At 64.9% G+C, this 24669-nt stretch overlaps 2 protein-coding genes across 7 annotated transcripts; both read left to right on the forward strand.

The window, feature by feature from the left end:
* Positions 1–2436: 2436 nt before the first annotated feature.
* Positions 2437–11065, forward strand: PRPH (peripherin). Of its 2 annotated transcripts, XM_073318708.1 has the most exons (9): positions 2437–3043; positions 5236–5296; positions 6083–6178; positions 6565–6726; positions 6957–7082; positions 7359–7579; positions 7808–7857; positions 8225–8304; positions 8865–11065. In XM_073318708.1, the coding sequence occupies exons 1-9, from the start codon at positions 2550–2552 to the stop codon at positions 8910–8912; spliced, it is 1338 nt and encodes a 445-aa protein (XP_073174809.1). In that variant the 5' UTR covers positions 2437–2549; the 3' UTR covers positions 8913–11065. The 2 variants fall into 2 exon arrangements, with proteins under 2 accessions (XP_073174809.1, XP_073174808.1); XM_073318707.1 differs by lacking the exon at positions 8865–11065 and having other exon boundaries at positions 8225–8717.
* A 2046-nt stretch (positions 11066–13111) lies between these two features.
* Positions 13112–24465, forward strand: TROAP (trophinin associated protein). Of its 5 annotated transcripts, none has more exons than XM_073318814.1 (17): positions 13112–13184; positions 14412–14701; positions 15912–16155; positions 16842–17011; positions 17685–17778; positions 18029–18147; positions 18666–18874; positions 19243–19289; positions 19882–20039; positions 20422–20515; positions 20689–20813; positions 21375–21473; positions 21777–21851; positions 22248–22355; positions 22527–22860; positions 23126–23337; positions 24010–24465. In XM_073318814.1, exons 2-17 carry the CDS (start codon positions 14465–14467, stop codon positions 24130–24132), a joined length of 2448 nt encoding a protein of 815 aa, XP_073174915.1. In that variant the 5' UTR covers positions 13112–13184; positions 14412–14464; the 3' UTR covers positions 24133–24465. The 5 variants fall into 5 exon arrangements, with proteins under 5 accessions (XP_073174915.1, XP_073174916.1, XP_073174917.1 ...); XM_073318815.1 differs by having other exon boundaries at positions 19246–19289; XM_073318816.1 differs by having other exon boundaries at positions 15936–16155.
* The last annotated feature ends 204 nt before the right edge of the window (positions 24466–24669 follow it).

Raw genomic sequence — 24669 nt, forward strand, 5'->3', positions numbered from 1 at the left:
GGCGGCAGCTGCAGGGGGGCTCACAAACAGAGAGGGCGGAGGTGGGGGGATGCGTGTGCAAGCGAGCTGGAGGCGTGAGCCCAGCTCTGCGGGGACTGGACCCACCCAGCTGCCCCTGCCGCTGGGGAGGCGTCTGGCTGGGCTGGGCAAGGCAGTAACAGCACTGAAGTCCTGACCCGGGGGGGGGTTCCCGTTCACCAAAGCCCCCCAGGGCACCCCCAGGCTCCATCCACGTTGTGCTGTCCTCAGCCAGCTCTGGCCCTGTGTGTGTGACCCCAGCATGAGACCCCCCAGCCTGGCTCCTGGACACGGACCCACCCCCAGGGGAAGGAGCCAACACCCTGCCAGTCATGCAGGGAGTTTAAACACCACTGATGCCGGGCTGCTCTCTGCTGTAGCTGGGGAGAGGGGGGCAGGACCGCTGGGTTCTCTCCCCCCCCCCCCCGCTCGCTCTGGAAGTGGAGCGGGGTCTAGTGGCTGGGGGCGGGGGGGTGCTAAGAGCCCTGGCTTCTGTTGCCAGCTCTGGGAGGGAAGTGGGGCACGGTGGTTAGGGAGGGGGGGGGATGGTGGGTGCCAGGACTCCTGGGTTCTATGTGCAGGTCCGTGGGGCAGTGGGGCACGGTGGTTAGGGAGGGGGGGGATGGTGGGTGCCAGGACTCCTGGGTTCTATGTGCAGGTCCGTGGGGCAGTGGGGCGCGGTGGTCAGAGGGGGGGTGGTGGGTGCCAGGACTCCTGGGTTCTATGTGCAGGTCCGTGGGGCAGTGGGGCGCGGTGGTTAGAGGGGGGATGGTGGGTGCCAGGACTCCTGGGTTCTATGTGCAGGTCCGTGGGGCAGTGGGGCGCGGTGGTCAGAGGGGGGGTGGGTGGGTGCCAGGACTCCTGGGTTCTATGTGCAGGTCCGTGGGGCAGTGGGGCGCGGTGGTTAGGGATGGGGGGGTGGTGGGTGCCAGGACTCCTGGGTTCTATGTGCAGGTCCGTGGGGCGTGGTGGTTAGGGAGGGGGGGGGATGGTGGGTGCCAGGACTCCTGGGTTCTATATGCAGGTCCGTGGGGCAGTGGGGCGCGGTGGTCAGAGGGGGGATGGTGGGTGCCAGGACTCCTGGGTTCTGTGTGCAGGTCCGTGGGGTGCGGTGGTCAGAGGGGGGATGGTGGGTGCCAGGACTCCTGGGTTCTATGTGCAGGTCCGTGGGGCACGGTGGTTAGGGAGGGGGGGGATGGTGGGTGCCAGGACTCCTGGGTTCTATGTGCAGGTCCGTGGGGCAGTGGGGCGCGGTGGTTAGAGGGGGGATGGTGGGTGCCAGGACTCCTGGGTTCTATGTGCAGGTCCGTGGGGCAGTGGGGCGTGGTGGTTAGGGAGGGGGGGGTGGTGGGTGCCAGGACTCCTGGGTTCTATGTGCAGGTCCGTGGGGCAGTGGGGCGCGGTGGTTAGGGATGGGGGGGTGGTGGGTGCCAGGACTCCTGGGTTCTATGTGCAGGTCCATGGGGCGTGGTGGTTAGGGAGGGGGGGGGATGGTGGGTGCCAGGACTCCTGGGTTCTATATGCAGGTCCGTGGGGCAGTGGGGCGCGGTGGTCAGAGGGGGGATGGTGGGTGCCAGGACTCCTGGGTTCTATGTGCAGGTCCGTGGGGCAGTGGGGCGCGGTGGTTAGGGAGGGGGGGGATGGTGGGTGCCAGGACTCCTGGGTTCTATGTGCAGGTCCGTGGGGCAGTGGGGCGCGGTGGTCAGAGGGGGGATGGTGGGTGCCAGGACTCCTGGGTTCTATGTGCAGGTCCGTGGGGCAGTGGGGCGCGGTGGTTAGGGATGGGGGGGGTGGTGGGTGCCAGGACTCCTGGGTTCTATGTGCAGGTCCATGGGGCGTGGTGGTTAGGGAGGGGGGGGGATGGTGGGTGCCAGGACTCCTGGGTTCTATATGCAGGTCCGTGGGGCAGTGGGGCGCGGTGGTCAGAGGGGGGATGGTGGGTGCCAGGACTCCTGGGTTCTATGTGCAGGTCCGTGGGGCAGTGGGGCGCGGTGGTTAGGGAGGGGGGGGATGGTGGGTGCCAGGACTCCTGGGTTCTATGTGCAGGTCCGTGGGGCAGTGGGGCGCGGTGGTCAGAGGGGGGATGGTGGGTGCCAGGACTCCTGGGTTCTATGTGCAGGTCCGTGGGGCAGTGGGGCGCGGTGGTTAGGGAGGGGGGGGATGGTGGGTGCCAGGACTCCTGGGTTCTATGTGCAGGTCCGTGGGGCGCGGTGGTTAGAGGGGGAAGGGGGGTAGCCAGCCCCTCTGGGAGGTCCCTGCGCCCCGCAGCAAAACTCACCCAGCTCCTCCGCCAGCCCCACTTCTCCGCCCCGGGATCCAATAGCTGACACCCCCCCACCCACCGTGTCCTGGGAGGGGGGACTCGGGGGGGGGGGGGGGGCTGGGCTCCCGGGGCTCTGGCCGGCGGCCGGGGGGGGGCGGAGCCTACCCCCCCCCCGCGCTATAAAGCAGCAGCCCGGAGCCGGCGGCTCTTTCCATCGCCAGCCGCGAGGCCGGGCCAGGATCCGGATCGGGGCCGCCGCGCAGCAGCCATGAGCGCCCGGGCCACCTCGTACCGCCGCGTCTTCGGGCCGCCGCCGCTGCTCTCGCCGGGCTCGGGCTCCTCCGCCGCGCGCCTGCTGGGCGCGCCGGGCCCTGCGCGCTCCGCGCAGTGGGCGCGCGGCTCGTTGCGCGCCGCGCAGCCGGCCCGCCTGGCCCCGGGCGCCGCGCGGCTGGACTGGGCGCTGGCCGAGGCGCTGAACCGCGAGTTCCTGGCCACGCGCGGCAGCGAGAAGGCGGCGCTGCAGGAGCTCAACGACCGCTTCGCCAGCTTCATCGAGAGGGTGCGCGCCCTGGAGGCGCACAACGCGGCGCTGCGCGCCCAGCTGGGCCAGGCGCAGGCCCGCGAGCCCGCGCGCGCCGCCGACCTGTGCCAGGGCGAGCTGCGCGACCTGCGGCGCCAGCTGGAGCAGCTGGGCCAGGAGCGGGACCGCGCTCAGGTGGAGCGGGACAACCTGGCCGAGGACCTGGCCGCGCTCAAGCAGAGGTGAGGGGGCCGGAGTGCGGGGAGGGGGCGCGGGGGAGTGGGGGGTGGGTTATGGGGAGGGGCGGTAGGGATGGGGAGGGGAGTGGGGGGGTGCAGGGGAAGGGCGGTAGGGATGGGGAGGGGAGTGGGGGGTGGGTTATGGGGAGGGGGCGCGGGGGAGGGGCGGTAGGGATGGGGAGGGGAGTGGGGGGTGGGTTATGGGGGGTGCAGGGGAAGGGCAGTAGGGATGGGGAGGGGAGTGGGGGGTGGGTTATGGGGAGGGGGCGCAGGGGAGAGGGGTAGGGATGGGCAGCAGCGCAGGGGAGTGGGTTATGACGAGGGCGTGCAAGGGAGTGGGGGGTGGGTTATGGGGGGGTGCAGGGGAAGGGCTGTAGGGATGGGCAGGGGAGTGGGGGGTGGGTTATGGGGGAGTGGGGGCGGGGGAGGGTCTGTAGGGAGGGGCAGGGGAGTTGGGGGTGGGTTATGGGAAGGGGGCACAGGGGAAGGCTGTAGGGGTCGGTGGGAATGGGGCACAGGAAGATGGGAGAGAAGAGGTGGAGGGGGCTGGATGGGGAGGGGGTGATGGAGGAAGGGTTACAGGTGAATGGGGTGCAGGGATCTAGGGGGCTGTGTCAGCAGAGGGGGGAGGGGATGGGGGTGCCGGGCGCTGAGTGCAGTGGGTAATGGGGTGTAGGGTGGGGTTTCTGCTGAGCTCCTCCCCCTGTACTCTTCCAGGGTGGGGGAGCTCGCTGGCTGGCTGATGAGAAAGGGGTGCAGGGGGGTGAAGGGCTGCAGTGGAAAGGGGGGCATGGTTTGGGGTGGAGGGGGTGAGGCTGGGGGGGATGTGGGGGATGAGGTACAAACAGGTTGTGTGGGGCATGGGGATTGCTTGAGGGTGCAGGGAAGGGGCCATGGGGCACACGGGGTGGGGTGGAAAGTGCAGCAGCGTTGGCTCTGTTTGGCCGATGTTCAGGGCAGACTTTGGGCCCCACCCAGCTGCAGCCCAGCCCCCCCCCCCATGCAGGCAGAGCAGCTCTGAGGGCCAGTGGGCTGTGGGGGGCACAGGGTGAGGTTTGGGGGTAGAGCTGGGGCTGGAGAAGGGAAATGGGGAAGGGTGGTGGGTGGGCAGGAGGGGTTGGGGGGAAGGGAGGGGCTGGGAGGATTAGAGGGCAACTGAGGCAGGGATGGGTGGGGCCATAGGTGCTGGAAATAGCGGGGCTGCTGCACCCCCAGGCTTGAAGTGGTTTCCATTGTATACAGGCTTCACAGTTCAGTTCAATGGCTCTCAGCCCCTCCTCCCCCCCCCAAAAAAAATTGTTCCAACCCCCCTGGGTGGGACTGGCCCCTCCCTTATAGTGTGGGCCTATGGCCTGGAGGGGACCCTGTCTGCCTTGGGGGAGGGGATATCCCAGCAGTCCCTGGGGCGGGGGGAGGTCTGCAGTCTGGGCACCCCCAGAGCAGCGTCCCCCAAGCCCAAGCACAAGGCGGAGTCGGCAGTGGGTGGGGCACTGAGCTGCTGCATCTGGAACAACGGCACCATGGGTGCAGGGGAGGGAGAGGGGCCCTGCTGCCCCTCTGGGCCCATGGGTGGGGGGGTGCTGCAGGGTGTGGCATCCCCCCTACCCACATGGTCCCTGCAGATGACTGCAGGGCTGGGCTGCTGGCCCCCTGCTGGAGAAGCTGGGGTGGGGGGGGCTTCACAGCTGCCGCCCGCTGCCCTCTGCAGCTGGGAAATCCCCTGCCGCACTGTGATGGGGGGGGGGGTCTTTATCCTCCAGGGGAGAGGATGGGGTGGGGGCTGTTCACAGTGCAGGATTCCCTCCCCAGCACTGCCCCACCCTCCTCCAATATACCGCAGGGCCCGTACCCCTGGTTTGGGGGGGTGGGGGTGGACCAATGCGGAGCCCCACTCCCCCTGCTCTGCTCAGGTGGGGCTCCGAGCTGGGGCACTTCAGGGGACTGAATTCAGCCATCCCAGGAAGCGGTGGGGGCAGAGAGGCCCCTCTGATCGCTGGCAGTGTTAGTCCCGAGGGGTGAGGGGCAGGTAGCATCCCGGGAGGGAGGACGTGGTGGGGGGAGGCTCACGGGGTGTTCAGGGAGCGTGCGCATGGGGGGTGCTGGCATGAGGGGGTGGGCGTGGCAGGGGCTGGAGGGAGCAGTGTGTGGGTGTGTCCTGCCTGCCTCTGACCCTCTTGCTGTGCCCCCTCCCCCAGGCTGGAGGAGGAGATCCACAGGCGTGAGGATGCAGAGAACAACCTGGTGCTGTTCCGGAAGGTGAGTGTGTGTTGGGGAGGGAGGGTGGGCTGAGGGGCTCTGGAGTCTGTTCACCTGCCCCCCCTTGTATGCACACTTGCACACACTCATACTTGTGCCTGCACTCTTGTTCACGTGCTTGTGCACCTGATCACATACACTTCTGCACGTTCCCATGTGTCTGCTCACACGCTCCCATGCAGCAAGCCCTGGAATCGATGGGCTCTCGCTGTCATTCACATGACACCGTGCCAGCCCCGTGCACTGAGGGGACACGTGGAGCCGAGAGCCGGGCGTCCCCCTGTCCAGGCCGCGTGTGCAAATCCGTGTGATCCAGAGCCCAGCTCTGCCCTGGCCTTGCTCTTAGCAGCCCTGAGCTGCCACGGACTGTAGGCATGGGGTGGAGGGTTGTGACTGGATCTACACCTGCCCCAGTGCAATGCACGCACCACAAGTCGTGAAGCCCTGTGGGCGCGTGCACCCAGGAACATCACCCATGCGATGGTGTCCACATGCTCCGCGCCCACACCCAGGCCTGTGCGCCTCCACGTACACACCTGCATTGGGGGAGACGCGTACGGCCCACGAGCGGTCACACAGGCACTTGCGTACAGGAATACATGTGCAAAAACACCCCCATATGGGCGCGTGTACACACACATAGTCCCCCTCCCCGCCACCTCCAAAAAATGCCCTCCGTGCAGGGAGAGGGCGGGGACCTGTGGGCCGGACTGCCCTCAGCGACCCCCCCCCCACCCCACGGTGGGCCTGTCCCTGGCACTCGGCCCCCTGCCTCCCCCTCCACAGGATGTGGACGACGCCACCCTCTCCCGTCTGGAGCTGGAACGCAAGATCGAGTCGCTGATGGACGAGATAGAGTTCCTGAAGAAGCTGCACGAGGAGGTAGGGGGAAGGTGGGGGGCACAGAGGGGAGGCAAAGGAGGGAGGTGTGGGAGTGGGAGGGGATGGGGGGGGGGGACTCAGCAGTAGCCAGCTGTTCCCTGGGCTTGCCAGTGGCCAAGGTACCTTTCCGCCATCTCGTGGTGAAGAGCAGAACTGCAGTACAGCCCCACCCTGCGCCAGGCTGCCGCGCACCTGGGTGAAGGGCGGGGGGGGTGGCGGTGGCACAGACGGGACCCCAGTACTAGGCTCACAAACTTCTGGGTGCAGCTGGGGCCCCACATGCGTCAGATTTCAGGGCGTCTCATGGTCTCTCTTGTCCCTGTGCGTGTGGCTGGCGTGTCTGTGCGTGTGGCTGGCGTGTCTGTGCGTGTGGCTGGCGTGTGCAGGAGCTGCGTGACATGCAGGTGAGCGTTCACAGCCAGCAGGTGCAGGTGGAGATGGAGCCGGTCAAGCCAGACCTGACGGCCGCGCTGCGCGACATCCGCACCCAGTATGAGAGCATCGCGGTGAAGAACCTGCAGGAGGCCGAGGAGTGGTACAAGTCCAAGGTACTGGCCCCAGTCGTGGCCCCCCGGGGCGAAGGTGCCCCATATGCTCTCTGTGCCTGCCCGTGCCCGCAGGGGGAGCCGGGGGCGGAGGGGGCGGACATGTGGGGCACGGCTGCTCCTGCTGCGGGGGGAACAACCTCACCTGCAGCAAGCTCCCCCTGCACCTCGCTGGGGTGGCATTTTGGGGGGTCCTAAGACCCCCTCCCCGACACTCCCTCCCTCCCTCTCAGTTTGCCGACCTGTCGGACGCAGCCAACCGGAACCACGAGGCGCTGCGCCAGGCCAAGCAGGAGATGAACGAGTCCCGGAGGCAGATCCAGAGCCTGACCTGCGAGGTGGACGGGCTGAAGGGAACCGTGAGTACTGTTTGGAGGGGTGGGGGGACCCCAGTGCCCCATAGCACTGCTCTGAGGGAAGAGCGCCTCCTGGTGGAGCTCCCTGCAGCAGCTGGTTGTATCCCCTGTGTTTGAACTGGGAATCACAGTCCAGCTTGCTTTCTGCTGCACAGCTCCCCCCCGCCCCGCCCCAAATGGTGGGGAGCAGCTGCCTCCGGATGGGATGTAGAGGGAGCGGGGAGAGACCGGACCCCTTTGGACCAGGAGTCCGACGCCTGCCCTCCCGCCCGTGGCCAGAACGAGGCGCTGCTGCGCCAGATGCAGCAGCTGGAGGACCAGTATGGGGCGGAGGTCGGCAGTTACCAGGACACGGTGGGGCGGCTGGAGCAGGAGATCCAGCACCTGAAGGAGGAGATGGCACGGCACCTGCGCGAGTACCAGGACCTGCTCAATGTCAAGATGGCGCTGGACATCGAGATCGCCACCTACCGCAAGCTGCTGGAGGGCGAGGAGAACAGGTGGGCGTGGCACTGGATAGCCCGGCTGGCAAGTGCCACGGGGAGAGGGGGGCGGCACGGCTCTCCGGATGCCAGGAGGGTGCCTCTGTCGCAAGGGGTGGGGTATTGCAAGGGAGGGGGCTGCTGTCCACGCTCTCCTGTTCCCCTTCGTCTCCAAGGGGGCCGGGTGGGGTGAAGGATAAGCAGGGGCCTTCTGCCACTCATTGCGCTCTTTGACCCCTCCCTCAGGATCACGATCCCCATCCACTCACTGGCCTCCCTCAGCATGAAAACTTCGGGTAAGTGAGCAGCCACGTGGGGGTGTCTGTCCCTGCCTCCCCCAGGAATCTCTGCCCCTCCCCAGCCAGTGTTTTGGGGGCTCCCTGCATCCTTCCCCAGGTGTCTGGGGTGTCACTGGCCTCTGCCAATTGTGTGGGGTCAGCTGCATCCAGCTGCTCTCGCTGGGGAACCTGGGAAACAACTCTGTCGCTGAGCAGTATCATTAGGGGCAGCACCTGCCCGTTGCGGGATCTTCCCCAGTCGTGGCCAGAGTCTGCTGTCCTGGTGCACACCCAGCCCAGGACTTGGAGGCCTCACTCTGGGGGAGTGGGTTCAGTGGCTGCAGCCCCTTCCTCTCTCATGGCCGCCCTGCACCCCCCTGCCCAGTGCCCGAGCCGGAGCAGACCATGGAGAGCCATACCAGGAAAATGGTTCTGATCAAAACCATTGAGACCCGGAATGGAGAGGTGAGTCTCCACCCCTCAGTGCGGGGAAGCCCCGGTCAGGAGAGGAGGATGGGGAGCTGTCAGGATGCAATGTGCCAAGCCGAGGGTATCAGGGTGTTAGGGGATGAGGTCAGGGCAGAGGTTCCCTGGGGGTTCAGCTGTCATTCAAATCCCAGCACATGCAAGGAGAAGTAGCAGTGTCTAGTGGTTAGAGCAGGGAGGCAGGACTCCTGGGTTCTATGACCAGCTGAGGGTGGAGTGAGCTAGTGATTGGAGCAGGGGATGGGACCCAGGACTCCTGGGTTCTGTACAAAGCTATTGGGGAGCATGGTGTAGTGGCTACAGCAGGGATCCCTAGGACTCCTGGGTTCTGTTCCTAGCTCTGCCTCTCTTGGGCTAATCGATTCCCCCTCTCTGCTGGGGATAGTGCTGGGGCAGGGGGCTTTGGGGGCAGGGCCTGGCGGAAGGGCTCCAGGATCCTTGGTGGCGGGGGACGTAGCCAGGCGCTGGGGCTGAGGGGATGGCGGGGTGGGGTCTAATCCTGCGGTCTGTTCCATCCTGCCCCTGCCCGCACACGGCAGGTGGTGACTGAGTCGAGGAAGGAGCAGAGAAGCGAGCTGGACAAGTGATCCCGACACCAGGCCTCTGCCCTGGACCAAGGCGATGGCGTGAAACTGACATGCAGAAGCCACTGCGAGACCCCTGCTGCAGCCCCCCACCTGCTCCCAGCCACACTGGCCTTATTACTACTGATACCTCTGACAGCCCTGCCGCACTGCCCCATCCTCCCAGCCTGCCTGCCCCCACAGTGCACCCAGAGGGGTGAGCACAGCAATACCCCCTCACAGCCCAGGGGCAGGGGCTCCTGCAGGGAAAGGAGCCTGGGGGCCCTGCCTCCTGATCCCCCACGCCTTTGCCCCTCTCACCACATGCTGTTTCCTCTGTCCCACCCCTGTCCTGGGCACTTGGATCTGACCTGGCTGCTTTTCTGCTCCAGCTCTGCTTTGGGGAGGTAACTGACCTTCCCAGACTAGCCCTTCTGAGGGGGTAGAGCAGGATTAGGGTGACCTGACAGCAAGTGTAAAAAAATCGGGACGGGGGTGGGGGGTAATAGGAGCCTATATAAGAGAGAGCCCCCAAATTGGGACTGTCCCTATAAAATCGGGACATCTGGTCACCCTCAGCAGCTCCCCCTCTGGCCACTGCCTGGGCTCTGCCCATACAAACCTCAAGACCACTACCCAGTCCCTGGAGCGACTGCTGAGACCAGTCCCCAGATCCGGGCCTGCTGCTCCATCCCACCACGATTCCCGCTCCCGAGGCAGAGGCCCTGACCAAGTTTGGTACCAAAGAGGCGTGATGCTGAAGCTGATGCCAGAGAGGCGTTGTCCTGGTTCCGCTCTCGACCCTGGACTGTGGAGGGGTGGTGCCTCCCGCCAGCTCTTCCCAGTGCTGACAGGGTTCCTGCTAACAGAGCACTAGGGTCAGTGCTGTACCAGAGCCTCCGTTTGCGAGTGTGATCCAATGTCTGATTGCAATTCTTACGGCTGCTACTGCTGTCTGACACGGTGCCCGTTCCCAGGGCAGAGTGCGGCCAGGCCCCAAATTCTGACCCTGATCAGTCCAGAAACTGCATTTTAGGACAGAAGAAACCAATGGCAGGGACTACTCACCACGGCTGGATTTCTAGCCCCAGAGCGCTCAGCCTGGACTCCTGCTCCCCAGGTAAAGTCCCAATACAAATGGCTGATGTTGACGCAGTTCCTCGTCCCACTACTGACTCTTCTCATTGCTGCTGAATCTCTGAGTCGACTCTCCTTTGTGCTGCTGAGGAGCAGCTGGGCATGATCCCTTTCCCAGGGCTAAGGCCATGTTCACCACCCAGTACTGATTGATGCCTGCTGCCGGCTCCTGGCTCTGATTTCTGCTTTGACCCCAAATCCCAGCGCTGAAAGGGATAACTGCCACACGCTGCTCCACAACCGTGCCGAGTGAGACCAGGTGGGTGAGCTAATGCCCGTTACGGGACCAGCTTCTCTGGGTGAAAGAGACAACAGCAGTTGGTCCAAGAAAACAGATTAGCTCATCCACCTTGTGTCTTTAGTATCCTGGGCCACAACCGGCACTACTGAAGGTCCAGTGCAGTCCCCAATTGTGATTCCTTCCCCAAGGAGCCCTGCTGTGGTACTGAGTCTCCGTTCTCCTTTTGAACGGATCCCTGTCTGCCTGATAGCCCTCGTGCCTCTCTGGGATTTTAGACACGTTCTTAGTTCTCAGGTCCTGCTACGGGAGAGTTTCTTCTCCCGATTTTCGGCCCTCGCTCTAATACTTGAACAGATGCATGGAACGAGGTTTCCTGCTGCTGAAATGTGCTGCTCTTCCATCTCAGTAGCGATTCCTGAGCCCGCTACCTCCTGCTGTGCTTTTCCCATTCTGCTCCCACGAGTGAGTCCCACAGCACCTTCCTGAGCCTGACGGCTGCTAAATATACAGTCCCAAAATGCTTTACCCCACGGCCCTCCCCGCATGTCTGTGCTCTGGGCACAGGCCGTGCCTGACTCGGATCCACCTCCCTTGCCCTAGCTCTGCCTTTAACCAGGGGGCTGGGGTAGGGACCCCTCACCCTGCCAGAACGAGACACGCTGGAGACTCTGAGTAGGTGCAGGCTAGTTGCTTTGGTGCTCCCTGATCTGCCTGGACGACGAGGGTTGCCCAGCGCTCGGCCTTGGTGTTGAACGTGCCCTGTCTTGCTTTACTGGCCACTAAAGATCATCACAAGGAATCTCTGCGTCTGCCTCTCGTCTGTGCCTCCTTGTCCCAGTGTCTGGTATCTCCACCCAGGGGCAGGGGGGAGAGGCCTCAGGTTTGACCCCTTCAGGCAGTGCCCACCAAAGGGCCCCTGTCTGAGGTGAGTTGTCAGCTCTTAGGCCTAGTGGGCAAGTGGTGCCATCCCAAAATAACCTCACCCCACTTGGACCTAGCAGACCTCCTGGGTTGGCAGCCACTGTGGGGGGGGCCAAGCTCCCTGCCTGTCCCTTTAGGGCAGCATGAGGTGTGGTGGTGGCGATGGGTGAGGGGGAGCTCGCCCATGCTGTGTCTGCTGGGGGGGTGGCGAGAGGTTAGATTCAGAGGAGGGCCCTACAGGCAGTAGTGCCTCTTCACCCCTTCCACTGCAGCTCTCGGCCCTGGCCAGCTCCCCGCTTCCAGGGAGGGGATGTCGTGTAGGAATCCAGGCGGACCGCGGAGTAAGCTGTGGCCATGCTGCACAGTGAGATCCAGGCGCACAGGGGTGATCTGTGGGCACAGCAGTGCCACAGGGCTGTCCGTGGGGCTGTGTCAAGCTGTGCCTGGTTGCCAAGACCTCGCACCATGGTATGACGCTGCCGTCTGACCTGGTGGAGCTAGCTGAGGGGCGACCTCACAGCAGGATGGGCACCAGCCAGTGACTGACAACCATGGGGAGTGTCTGGCATGGCCCAGTGCCAGGGCCTGGCCCAGTGCCAGGGCCTGGCCCCCTGGCATGATGCTGCAATGTGACCAGGAGCCGGGCCCTGACCCCTGTGGGCCCTTGGCGTGACCTGGAGCCGGGGCCGTGGCCCCTGTGGGCCCTTGGCGTGACCTGGAGCCGGGCCCTGACCCCTGTGGGCCCTTGGCGTGACCAGGAGCCAGGCCCTGACCCCTGTGGGCCCTTGGCGTGACCAGGAGCCGGGCCCTGACCCCTGTGGGCCCTTGGCGTGACCAGGAGCCGGGCCCTGACCCCTGTGGGCCCTTGGCGTGACCAGGAGCCGGGCCCTGACCCCTGTGGGCCCTTGGCGTGACCAGGAGCCGGGCCCTGACCCCTGTGGGCCCTTGGCGTGACCAGGAGCCGGGCCCTGACCCCTGTGGGCCCTTGGCGTGACCAGGAGCCGGGCCCTGACCCCTGTGGGCCCTTGGCGTGACCAGGAGCCGCGCAGTGACCAGGAGCCGGGCCCTGACCCCTGTGGGCCCTTGGCGTGACCAGGAGCCGGGCCCTGACCCCTGTGGGCCCTTGGCGTGACCAGGAGCCGGGCCCTGACCCCTGTGGGCCCTTGGCGTGACCAGGAGCCGCGCAGTGACCAGGAGCCGGGCCCTGACCCCTGTGGGCCCTTGGCGTGACCAGGAGCCGGGCCCTGACCCCTGTGGGCCCTTGGCGTGACCAGGAGCCGGGCCCTGACCCCTGTGGGCCCTTGGCGTGACCTGGAGCCGGGCAGTGACCAGGAGCCGGGCCCTGACCCCTGTGGGCCCTTGGCGTGACCTGGAGCCGGGCCCTGACCCCTGTGGGCCCTTGGCGTGACCAGGAGCCGGGCCCTGACCCCTGTGGGCCCTTGGCGTGACCAGGAGCCGGGCCCTGACCCCTGTGGGCCCTTGGCGTGACCTGGAGCCGGGCAGTGACCAGGAGCCGGGCCCTGACCCCTGTGGGCCCTTGGCGTGACCAGGAGCCGGGCCCCAAGACATGGGGGGGGGGGTCTCAGCGCTCCTCCCACCCGACCCGGCACATCCGCCCGCCGCTCTACCCACGCCCTTCTCTATGGTCTATACGCCCCAGCTCCCTTCAGCTCAGATCTCGCGAGATCGTCGACTTCCGCTGGGCGACCTTGTCCCGCCCCCCCCGCGCGCCTGATAGGCCGGAACGGCAGGCGGCCGGTGGGAGGGGCGGACAGCGCCGACCAATCAGTCACCGCAGCTCCGCCCTACGCCTTGCGTCGCCCTGGCCCCGCCTTCCTTGCTTCCGATTGGCTCGCTCTACGATCGACCCCGCCCCCCAGGCGGAGGCAGGTGGCCAATCAGCGCCCTTGGTATTTTACAAACCGGCGGGGAGCTGCAGCCTGGCCCCGAGCCGCTGGGCTGAGCGGGGCGGACGCAACCGAATCAACCGGGAGCAGGTGGGGTGGGGGAGTCCTGGGGGGCGGGGCCGTCCTGGGGGGCGGGGCCCTGGGCTTATGGGGGGGGGGCTCCCTGCCTCGGGGGAGCCCGGAGGGGGGTCCTGGGTTGGGGGGTCCCCGGCCTTAGGCTCCCGAGGTGGGGGCAGGAGAGGGGGGACCCCCGGGGGGTTCCTGGCATGGGGGGTGTTTGGGGATGAGGTCTCCATGGGGGGGCCCTGGGGTGGGGAGTAGGTGGGCACGGGGTGGGGTTCCCAGTTGTGGGGGGTCTCTGGGGGTGTCAGGCTTGGGGAGTGGGGGGGGCCCTGGCCTGAGGATGAGGGAGGCTGCCAGGTTGGGGGCAGTAGAGGGGGGGATCCCCCCGGAGAGTGTGGGGATGGGGTGTACTTGGGGAATGCCTTGGGGTGGAGAGCATCCAGTGGGGGATCCCTGAGGTGGGGGCCTAGGAGGGGAGTTGGGAGAGGGGTTTCTGGGGGCTGTAGTGGTTGGATGGGTCCCTGGAGGGGTTTCCCTGTGGGGGGAGGTGGGGTTCCCTGAGAGCAGTGGGGTGGGGGAGTCTCTGGGCTGTTGCCCAGTAGGGGGCCCCCTGGGGACCAGCAGAGGGGGGGTATGGGTGGGGGGCAGTAGTGGATTGTGCAGAGCTGGGGCAGGGGACAATGTGGTGGGCCGCACGGAGGAGACGGTCGGGCAGAGGTTGCAAGTGGGTGCAAACTGCCGGGACTTGTTGGCCTCGGCCCTTGGGGTGTGGGTGAGCCTCCCCTGGGGCCGGGGCTGGTGGCGTTATGCACAGGGCAGAGAGCCTGTGGCTAGTGTTGACCCTTCACTAGCCGTGCAGCTCCCTGGCTGGGCCAGAGGTGATGGGCTCCGTGCGCCGCAGCATCAAATAGGCGAGTGAACTGGGGCAGACTCTGCAGTGGCCAGGATCCAGCCACACGGGGCATTGCTCTGGGCCTGTAGCCAGTCCCCAGCCGGCTCGGGAGGGAATTCCCCCTGGGCTAGTGCTGCCAGCTCAGGTCTAGCCAGGGGGCTGGACTTGAGGAGCCCAGCAGTGGGTCTCCTCTGGCGTGGTGGGGAGGTGGTTACACACTCTGCATGTTACACTCTCTTCAGCTCCTGGGAGCTTCTCTTCTGATGAAGTGAGCTGTAGCTCACGAAAGCTTATGCTCAAATAAATTTGTTAGTCTCTAAGGTGCCACAAGTCCTCCTGTTCTTTTTTTCTCTTCCTCCAAGTGCAAATGCCAGGAAAGGTGCTGCGGTGACTTTGCTTGGTGCAGCTGTCAAAAATGGCCCAGGTCGGGAAGAGTCCGGAATGGGCTTCCTTTGCCCACCCACCTCAGGGCAAATGGAAAGGGAGCTGCTCCCTGGACAGGAGTGAACCGCAGCTGGGAAAGGAGAACGAGCCGTCTGCCTGGGACGGGTCAGACACGCGGAGCCGCAGCAAGATCCCTGTCCTGTCCAAAAGCCGCCTGCCCCCGGACTTCCAGCAGCTGCACCAGGCCTGGGAGAGCCAGTTCCAGAAGGTGAATGGAGGGTGAGGGGCCAGCCTCGAAGCACCATTTGTTGGCTGGTCCCTGTGCTTGGGAGAGAGCTGCATGGAAAGAGGAGGAGAGAGGAGGAGAGAGCTGGGGCACGGCCGAGACACACAGCAAGGGCCTGCGCCACTGTGGAGTCTAGACCCCTATTTACCCCTCTTGGGTGTGGGAGCTGGTACGCTCGGCTCGCTTGGAATGTGCTGGCTTCCGAAACAGGGTGCTGGTGCCTATGTGCTCCCGCTGATCCACAGCCCCCTTTAACAGGGGCAGGGCAAACTCTGGTGCCTCAAGCCCCCGGGAGCGCGGCGTGAAGTGCCTTAACTGCCCAGCACATTGTTAGCAGATAATCTGACTCTGGTGCATCTGATCCTGGCTGGTACAATGTTCTAGCCGATGCCCCCTCTCCGGGTCATATGGCCACGGCTGTGATCCACTGGGAGCATCACTAAGAAGAGCCGGGGTCAGCTGGCAGGGTGCTCTGAGCCCCCCTTCCACTGGGATGCTGTGTTCCAAGGCACAAAATAGCCCACATTTCTTGTGCTGCAGCTTCGGGTGATTATAGCCTTGGAGCAACAAGGTGATCATAGGTTGTGGGGGCGTGCCCGTGGTTTGACACTAGTATGGGACCAAAATCTTTATTAAAACGAGAAAAGGGGATGTGTGGAGAAAGTGGTGGGTAAGAGCAGGGGAGACAAGCCCCTAGGTTCCGTAGCTGTCTTTGGGACAGGGAGTGTGGTGTAGTGGTTAGGACATCGGCTGGGAGTCAGGCCTCCTGGGTTCCATTCCCACCTCTGTGACTGATGTGTGATGTCAGGCAAGATGCTTCCCCGCCTAGTGCCTCAGTTTCCCCCTCTAATGGGGATGCATCTCTTGCTCCTTACGCTTATGGCAGTAGGTAGAGGACAGGCACGACGCACGGTGCCCCAAGCCGCGTCCATGCTTGTCACTGCGGTGTAGGTACGCCTGGCAGCGAAAAGCTCCGGCCCTGGGGAAAGGCTCTGGCAGCAGGGAGTCAGCAGGGTCCGACGCTCGGTAGCAGCGTAGACATGGGAGGTGCTGCTTGTGTGCACAAAGCCGTGTTGGGGTGTCCCCGGGGGCTCAGGTGTGGATGGCACTTGCCTCAGCTGGGTCTCGCTGTCTGTGCAGCTGTGCTCGTGGGGCGTGCAGCGTTCGCACTCTGCATGCCTTCATCTCCCAGGTGACTGCTTTTCTGCCCTGCCAGGGGAAGGCTGCCGGTAAGAAGCCCTGTCCGCAGACCTGTCCCTTTAACCTGGCCTGCAAAGGGGACAAGTTCCATATTGATATGGCTGCAGCCGCGGAGCTGCCGGCGGGATCCCCGGAGCTGCCGAGCAGAAGCCAGCCCGGAGGCCCCCTGGAGGAGATACACCTGGGGGCAGCAGCCCAGAAGACCCCGCCAGGCACCAGCCTCCCCAATGGCAAAGGTACCCGCTCTTGTGCTGAAAAGCCGTGCTGGTGCAGTCCCAGCCTCTGCCAGCAGGGGGCCCCAGGCTCCTTTCCTGACGTCTGTCTCCTGCTGTGATGCTCTCGCATCTCACAAGCTAAGCAGGACTGAGCCTGGACACCGTGTGGATGGGAGACCTGGCGGGACAACTGGTTGCTGCAGGAAACTGTCCTGGCAACTTGTACTTGGGGGCTCTTCCCACTGACTCAGTGCTGGCCCTGGTCCCCCAGTGTGGGCCTGGGGTGCTTGGTTGCAGGAACAGGGTAGGGGGCTGCTGAGCACAGTCCCCTGGGGCGCGGTGCAATAGGAGCACCATCTTTCTGATGAGTGGTGAGGCCCAGGGACTGGCTACCTCTGCCAGGTGCCACGGCACATTTCCCAAATGCCCAGGCCCAGAACCCTGGCATTTCATTGGGCATTGGGCCACGTGTCCTAGCCCAGCTCCGGTAAGTGCATTCATTGCCCTGGCAATGTCAGCTGCCTCTGGGATTCTTTGCTGTCTAGCCCTGCAGCGGTGGCCGCGTTTCAGAGCGAGATGATCTTGTAAAGCATTTTGGGGTCCTTCAGGATGAAAGACGGGCTAAGATCACAGGATGTGGGGGGCCAAGCTACCTGTGGCTTAGTGGTCCCGTTTCGGCCCCATGACCACCGTGGTATCTCTTGCAGAAGTTGGCCCAGTGGAGTTCGTGGCTGACCCAGCGGCTTTGGCCAGCATCCTCTCCAATGTGGGGCTGGCAAACAGCACGCTGGGTGTGGCCAGGAAACCCAGCCTGGCCCGGCGGGTCCCTCTGAGGGGGAGCAGGGGCAACTCGGTCCACGCCAGCGGGTCTGCACGGGTAAGTCCTGTCATCCCGGGCCCAGCGGTGGAACCAGCTCCCTGCTTACACTGTGGCTGGCTGGCCCGCCCTGTTGTGGGTCCACCTGGCTCGCTCTGAGCCCTGGGGCCGGCACACAGTAGGGTCAGCACAGGTCCTGCGGTAGCTCATCAACTCGTGCTGATGGGCCATGGAGGGAGGGGACCCTTCTTTTAAAGGAACAGTGTTATGATGAAAACTATTAACAAATTGTCCTCCTTGTAAGCGGGGGCGGGGGAGTGGGGGGCTTGGTGCCAGGACTCCTCCCAGAGCTGGGGCAGAACCCAGGAGAGCAGGGTCCAGTGGGCTAGGGCGAGGAAGGGCCTGGACACTAGGACTCCTGGGTACTACCCCCGATTCTGGGTGGAGAGTGGGGTCATGGAGGTGGGAGTCCTGGGTTCTATTCCTAACTGGCTATGTTGCCTCAGTTTCCCCATGTGTAAGAGGGAGATGACGGCCTCCTTTCTACGGTGGGCTGAGGTCTGAGCTCCTTTGTCTGTAAATTGCTTTGATGTCTCGAGGAAGTTCTGACTTCTCTGCTTTTCTCCTGAACACAGCGAGCTTGCAGCCCCCTCTCACTAGGGCTTTAGTAAGGGGTGGGTCAGGGACCCACTTTCCTAACTGGCCTTCCTGGCTGCTTCTCTCTTTCCCCCAGACTGTGCGTGGTTCCCTGTACGTGGCCTCGGGGACCCCTGCCTTGTGCCCGGATCCAGCCCGCACCTCCTGCTTCTCCCGGCTGGCAGCTAAAGGTACAGCCCCTGGCTCCTGCAGCTGGGGCCCGGGTGGCCCTGGGTAGGGTGGATGGTGCAATGCAGGAGCAGCTTCCCCAGAAGGTGACCTCTTGCTGCAGGAAGCTGCCTGCATGGGGGAGAAGGGAAGGGAGCCTGGCAGCATCTGCTGATCCTGGGCCCTTTGGCATCATTAATATAGTGTTGATTGCTCCCCGGGCCTGCTCTCGGCTCGCCGCCTGACTTCTGCCCTCTCTGCTCCGGCCCCCAGATGCAGCTCGTCGAGCCACACAGGATCCTGCTCAGCACCGTGGCCTGCTCCTTAAATCTCAGCAGATCCAGGCCCTGTCAGCGACACTGCGGGACTTGGGGTCCCGTGCCCAGCCCGCGGTGAGTGCTGGCTGGCTCCAACCTTCCTCTCTGCCTGGCTAGAGATGCCATCGGAGGGCAGTGGGACACCCACAGGGTTTGGAGGGGCTGCACTAAGTCCCAGCTCCAGCTGGCAATGCTTTACTGCAGAGGGGCCGGTGCTGGAGGGGGCTGTCTGCCTCCAGTGCTTAAGGAGGCACCCTGGGGCTGGCAGCTGGGAGGGGCCTCGGGGGGGTGGGGGAGGGTGCAGGGGACTCCTCGTATTAGCCTCGTTCCCTGCGCAGCCCACGGCACTGGGTTCCTCTGCTCCAGAACCCGCCCTAGTCCACACCTGGCCTGGGCCAGCTGCCGCGACTGGTGCCTGCCACTCCCGCGGCCCCTCAGGGTGAGTCACCATGGGGCTGGATGCGTTCCGTGGGTGATGGGGTGCCCATCTCCAGGGTGGCTCGGATGCTCCAGTTCCTTCAGTTGGGGGCAGGGCGCTGTGGGTACCATGTGCCTGCCCAGCCCCCCTTGAACCAGGTTTCTCTCGGCGCCAGGGGCACCCCGCTCTGCAGAGACTGGGCGCAGGGGCGAAGGAGGCATGTCGCGGGCGCCCGCGTCCCATTGCAACGGCGATGCAGAGTGAACCAGCCAAGAGCCAGGAAGCCGGTGGAACCAGGGACCAGTCCAGCAATGGCAGGCCGGGGTCCTTGAGCGATGGCAAAGGGGGCAAGGCTGGCACTGGGGGGCAGAGTGCAGCCCACAGGTGACAGGGGAGCGCGCCATTAACGGGTACGGGGGAGGAACATACCATTAACCGCCCATCGCAGCTCTCGTGGCTCTGTGATCGGCTGGAGGTGCACAGCGTGTACCTGGCATTCCCAAGGAGTATCTGCAGCCAGCACTGGCCATGTTGTGTCATCTGGAGCCAGGTTATGATGGATTATACGGGGGGCCCTGTGCTGACACCCGGCCAACTCTCTACACACACCTCTGCCCCCTGCTGGGATCCTGAGCCGGAGGGGCAGGGGAGGGGAGGCAGGGGAGCCTGGGAATCGGGTGGCAAACAGTGCCCTGCACCTGCCCGAGTCGGCAGGGGTGGGGAATGAGCAGCCCCTGTTTTCTCTGCTTCAGCAGCAGTTCACCCTCAAGGACGGATCCCATGGGAGCATCAGAGACAGGTAAGATCCCATGTCCCGTAAGCCTGGAATAGATCCCAGGAGTCCTGACTCCTGCTTTAACTCACCAGACCCCACTCCCCTCCCAGAGCTGGGATAGAACCAAGGAGTCCTGACTCCCCTGCCCAGCCCAGCCCAAATTCCATCTTGTCTTATGAGTGATGCAATGTCGGGCACTTCCACAGGCTACCGTGATGCCCTTGTCGTGCCTCCCCGGTCCCCGCCCCCCATGGCTGATGACCAGGCTTGGAGGGGTTAGATTGATATCAGTCAGTGTCAGGACGTGTGTTTCACTGGAATCCACGAACACACCACCCATTGGAAGCATGGCCAGCCAGAGCCGCCATCCAGCCCTTCCTTGGCAGGGCTGGGCGTGTGATGTCCATAGTTTGTGTTTTAAGCATTATAACCGTTTTGAATCTCAACATGTACTGTCTCCGCTCCGCTATTTTCAGAGCTGCAGGGTCAGACCATTTAAATCGCTGGAAATAGGGAAAAACGCTTAAAAACATTGACGTTAGCCATCAGAAATGTAAACCAAACCAGACTCCTACCGAGCCAGTTGCTGACAGTCTCCTCTCCCCCGTCCCTGCAGAGGAGTTCGTGCCAGACCTGGATGCCCTGGCCAGCGTCCTCTCCAACGTGGGACTGAGCCACGCTGCCCTGGGGCCCACGGGGAAGCTCAGTCTGGCTCGGAGGGTGCCAGTGAAGGGGCTGCGGGGCGTCCCGCCCTCCACTCAGGGGAGCCCCACGGTGAGCTGTTCAGGGGTCTCGAAGCCTGGCCTTGTGGCTTGGTCCTTGTTGGGGCAGCTGGTGCTGGGGGCACTGCCTCTGCCCGGCGCTTTGTGAGATCCACACCCGGGGAGCTGGCACCAGTGGGGCAGGAGGAGGGTATCTGGTCCCAGGATTCCAGCAGCTGGGCTGGCCCCTCCAGCCGTAGCTTGGCCCAGCCAGTGCCTGCGGTGATGGGGTTAGGTGCAGCCCCGGCTGCTGAGAGGTGGGCAGGGTAGCAGCAGCCCAACACAGGGGTTTGGGGTGTGCCTGGCCCTGGCCTCTGGCCCACAGGGGCTCAGCACCCTGCCCTTGCCATCTGCAGAGCAGAGGGGGCTGAGGTGGCCTTTTCTCTCCCCCTCAGGGCAGCAGAACCTCGCTGCTGAGACCTCAGATCAGCGTCCCCCCAAAGGGCGACTTCGGCCACGCCTCCTGCTACTCCACGCTGGGACTTAAAGGTACAGACCCCTCCCCTGCTCCTGGGATCCAGCGTGGGGGGTGGGAGCAGATGGGGGAGGGTCTGTTTGTGCTTGGGCTCTGGGGGTTCCTTTTTATGCACGAGCCACAAGTCCTGGGGGTGGGGGGGAATTGGTGCCAGGGTTCACTGCCTTCAGCCTCCCCTTCTCTCCAGGTGCTGAGGCCCTGGATGGCCTCCAAGCAGCCCAGCTGGCTGGCACGCCCAGGACCCGGGAGATCAGCCGCTCTTCGCCCTTTGGCTCCGCCAGGAGGGTGCCCGTCACGCAGCCCCAGTCCCTGGTTTGTACCCTTGGGCGGGGCAGGGGGTGGGAATCTCCTCAGGGAGGGGTTGGTCTGAGCAGCTCCTGTCACCCGGACCTGCCCTCTGCTCAGCTGGTCCCCACCCTCACCAAACATGACCCATAGATGGGACCCAGGCATTCCCTGGGGTCTGCCTAGGAGTTAGAGCCGGGGGGCTGGGAGCCAGGACTTCTGGGTTCTGTCCCCAGCTCGGGAAGGGGAATCTAGTGGGTTGGGTGAGGCTGGGAGCCAGGACTCCTGGGTTCTCTCCTTGGCTGTGCTGCACTCACTGGTCCCTCCCCTGTCTGTGAGGCAGGGGCCTGCCAGGCTGGGCCCTGTTCAGCCCTGCCTGGGGTCTGTGTCCACAAGTCCTAGGATGGACTCACTACGAGTCCTAGGATGGACTCACTGCAGCGCCTGGCTCTCCAACCAGGGGAGCCCAAAGAGAGCCTGGCCAGTCCGTGCAGGGTCTGTTCCCTGGGGTGCGGGGCGGGGGCAGCCCCAGTGAGACCCAGCCCCATGCGCTGGGTGCTGTCCACATGAAACCTTCTCCCTTCGCAGCGCCGTACCTGCTTCTCCACCCGCCGCCTGGCCGTCTTCCCCCGCACGCCCCGCACCGAGGGGGCCCTGGACAAGCGCCCGGCACAGGGAGTGCTGCAGGTGGGTGGGAATGGGGCTTTGGGGGGCAGGAACAGGGACAGATCAACTTGGTTCCAGGGTGCTGTGCCTGGATGCGGGAGGGACCTGGCTCCTGGGCTGTTGGGGAGCAGTGGCCCTGCTCAGGGTCTGAGGGGTGGGGTGCCCCCTTGCTGACAGGCAGGCTCAGGGCTCTGCCAGCCCTTGCCTCCCCAGAGCTCGCTGTCCAAGCCCCAGAACAAGCCGGGCTTCTGTCTGCAGGGGTGGTGGCGGTGGCTACATCCCATTGCCTGTAGGCCTTCGCTGACCCCGTGTTCCCATTTCTAGACCCCAGCCAGGTGGGCCGGCGGCCTCTCCCCGGAGCCCAGAAGCCCTGACCCCGATGAGACAGTCCTGCCCTTGGTGAGTGCCCTGGGGCTGCGGGGGCGTGAGGAGACCCAGCCGGGGGATTCCTTCCTTTGGCCAAATGCCAGCTGAGCCCATCCCACTCTGGGACAGCAGCCCTGGGAGGGGAAGGGGCTGCAGTGGGGTCTGACCGATGTCTTGGGGGCTGTGTGACTTCCCCCCTCCAGGATCCTCTATCCTAGCTGAATTTGGGCCCCCCCATGGCAAAGAGCATGGGGTGGGGTGCTGAGTGGGGGTTGGAATTGGACCGTCCTGCAGCTTCTGTGGGGAAGATCATTCCGTGCCCCCACCCCCCGGGAAGGGCCTGGGCTGAGCTCGGGCGGGGGCCCTGCAAGCGGGGAGGGGGTTCCGTGCTGGGTCTGGTCCCACGCCCCTGATGGTGCCTCCCCCCAGGAGAAGATCGTGGTGCGGCTCTTCGGGGACGGGGAGAGCCAGGTGGCCACAGAAGCATCAGTGAGGAAAGCGCTCGCCTGGCCTGGCGAGGGGGGCAGCAAGACGCAGGTAGGAGGGGGGGCCTGGCTCGGTCCTGCAGGCATGGGGGGGAGCCCCCAGTCTCCTGGGGGCAGCATGGCCTGAGAGGCCAGCGTGGTGGTGAGGATAGGGTGGGCTCCCTTGGATACTGGGGGGGCTGGGCTGGGGGGGTCCTGTTCTGACTCTCTCTCCTCCCGGCAGTGCATCGAGTTCCTGGCCCGGCTCCTGCGGAAGGAGGTGGAGGGGGCGGGCGGCTCCTCCAGCCTGGATGACCTCCAGAGCCTGCTGGCTGCCTGTGCCCCGTCGCCCAGGCCCCCCCGCACGCCCCCTCCCCTGCCAGAAGCTGGCAGCAGGCTGAAGCAACTCCCCTCCACCTCTTCGTGCCAGGACCCTGCCAGCAGGGCAATGCCCCCGGCCAGCTCTGCGGCCTTCCCTGCGGCGGGCACCACGCTCACCTTCTCCTCCCAGCGGCCCGTCTGCTCCCACCCTCTCATCCACTCCCTGAGGTCCCCCACCGCCAGCGGGGGTGCTGCAGGTAGGACATGGCTCCTTCACCCCGTCACCGAGTGCCCCCAGGGGCTACAGGGCTTCTTTGGACCCCCCTGTCCCCGTCCCCATCTGCTGGCTACCTGGCTACTGAGCTGATGGGAAATGGCCAATAGGGGGCGCTGCCTCCAATCCAGCCCCGGGGTGTTCAGGTCTCCATTTCTGCAGCCCCTGTGGCTGGCCGGACCCGGGGGGAACCGGACGGACTGCGGGCTCCAGGCCCCCGGGTGGCTCACGTTCCCTCTCGCCTGCAGGGGCCAGGGCTGCCCCTGCAACATCCCCCTCCCGCGTGGCCCTGGTGAAGCAGCGGTTCAGGGACCTGCTCCGCGCCCCCCAGCGCTTCCAAGAGGCCTGCCTGGACGACGAGTGTGCCTTCTACATGGGCCGGCCCCCTGGCAGCCAGGCCCCGGCCCCCCGCTGCTGCACGGACCCTGTGGCCACGCTGCTGGAGGCCCGGGAAACCACAGTGAGTCGCTGGCTCTTCCCCCTCAGTGTCTGTTCCCTGGGGTCTCCGGCATTTGAGGGGTGGGGGCTGAGCCCTGGTGCCAAACCAACTGGTCCCTTGGGAAAGAAGAACTGAATCAGGACTCCTGGGTTCTCTCCCAGACTCTAGTGGGTTTGGTGGGGGGGGGTGGGGGGACCAGGACTCCTGGGTTCTCTGCCTGGCCCTGGAAGAAGGAGCTAGTGGTTTAGTGAGGCGGATGCTGGGAGCCAGGACTCCTGCTTTCCAGTGCCCTCTCCTCCCCATGCTTGGCATAGAGCCCAGAACTCCTGGGTCCCAGCTGTGGGCACTGGGAGGGGTGGGGGGGGGGCAGCGTATGTCATGAGATGAGATCCCAGCCTCAGTCTCTCCCCTCCAGCACTTTATCCCCATCGTGCAGCCGGCACCTGGTGGCCCCCCAGGGGAAGCCAGGAGTTCCCTACAGGCAGCCCTGCCGCTCCAGCCCTTGAGATGACGGAGGGGAACCAGACCCGCTTGAGCTGGTGCCCGCCCAGGTCCTGCCACAGATCTGCTCCCCACTGGCAGTCATGGCAGGGGCTCCCCCCCCCCCCAGCACAGGTGGGGTCTGGCATGCCCCCCACCTGTGTCCCATGCCAATGGATGGGCCGGGCGGGCACCTCCTGTTCTTCGTTCCAGGGGCACATCGGTGGCACCGGGCGGGCCCCACGTCACCCTGGCCAGTCCAGGACTCCTGACCTGAGGGTGGCTTCTGTAGCCAGCCCCCCCGCCCCGAACCCCTTGCTGGAGACGCCACCTTGAGCGCTGGGGGGCGAGCAAGGCAGCCTCTGGCGCCCCCTACTGGCGTCTGCCCAGCTGCTGCTCAGGCCAGGCCTGTCACATCACCTGCGTACCGGAGCTCCCAGACCCGCCAGCTGCCGCTAGCCTGGATCGCGGCCTCTGCGCCTTCCCGTGTGATCTGCAGGCACGTCAGTGACCCCTGCAAAGTCTCTAGGACCTCCCTGGGCCTAGCCCCGCCTCGGCCCCTCTATTTATTACGAGCCCAAAGCCCGGGGGGCTGGGAAGCAGCAAACTCGTTTTGAATGACGAGCTGTCTGTTACTATGGCACCCTAATAAAGTATTGTTTACACTTGGCTGCTGTTGTAGGTCTCCTGTTTTGCTATAGGCCCTACAAGCTCTGTAACAATCATGCACCCTTATCCCACCACCTAGATACTTAAGAACTGCCTAGGGGAAACTGAGGCACCCTTCTCTCTCCCAGGGCCAAGCCGCAGGCTCCTCTCCCCCGAGACTGCTCGCTGCAGTTCGCAGGGGGCCCCCATTACTGCACCATCCTT

The sequence above is a fragment of the Lepidochelys kempii genome, chromosome 20, assembly GCF_965140265.1.
Source record: "Lepidochelys kempii isolate rLepKem1 chromosome 20, rLepKem1.hap2, whole genome shotgun sequence".
Classification (NCBI taxonomy): domain Eukaryota; kingdom Metazoa; phylum Chordata; order Testudines; family Cheloniidae; genus Lepidochelys; species Lepidochelys kempii.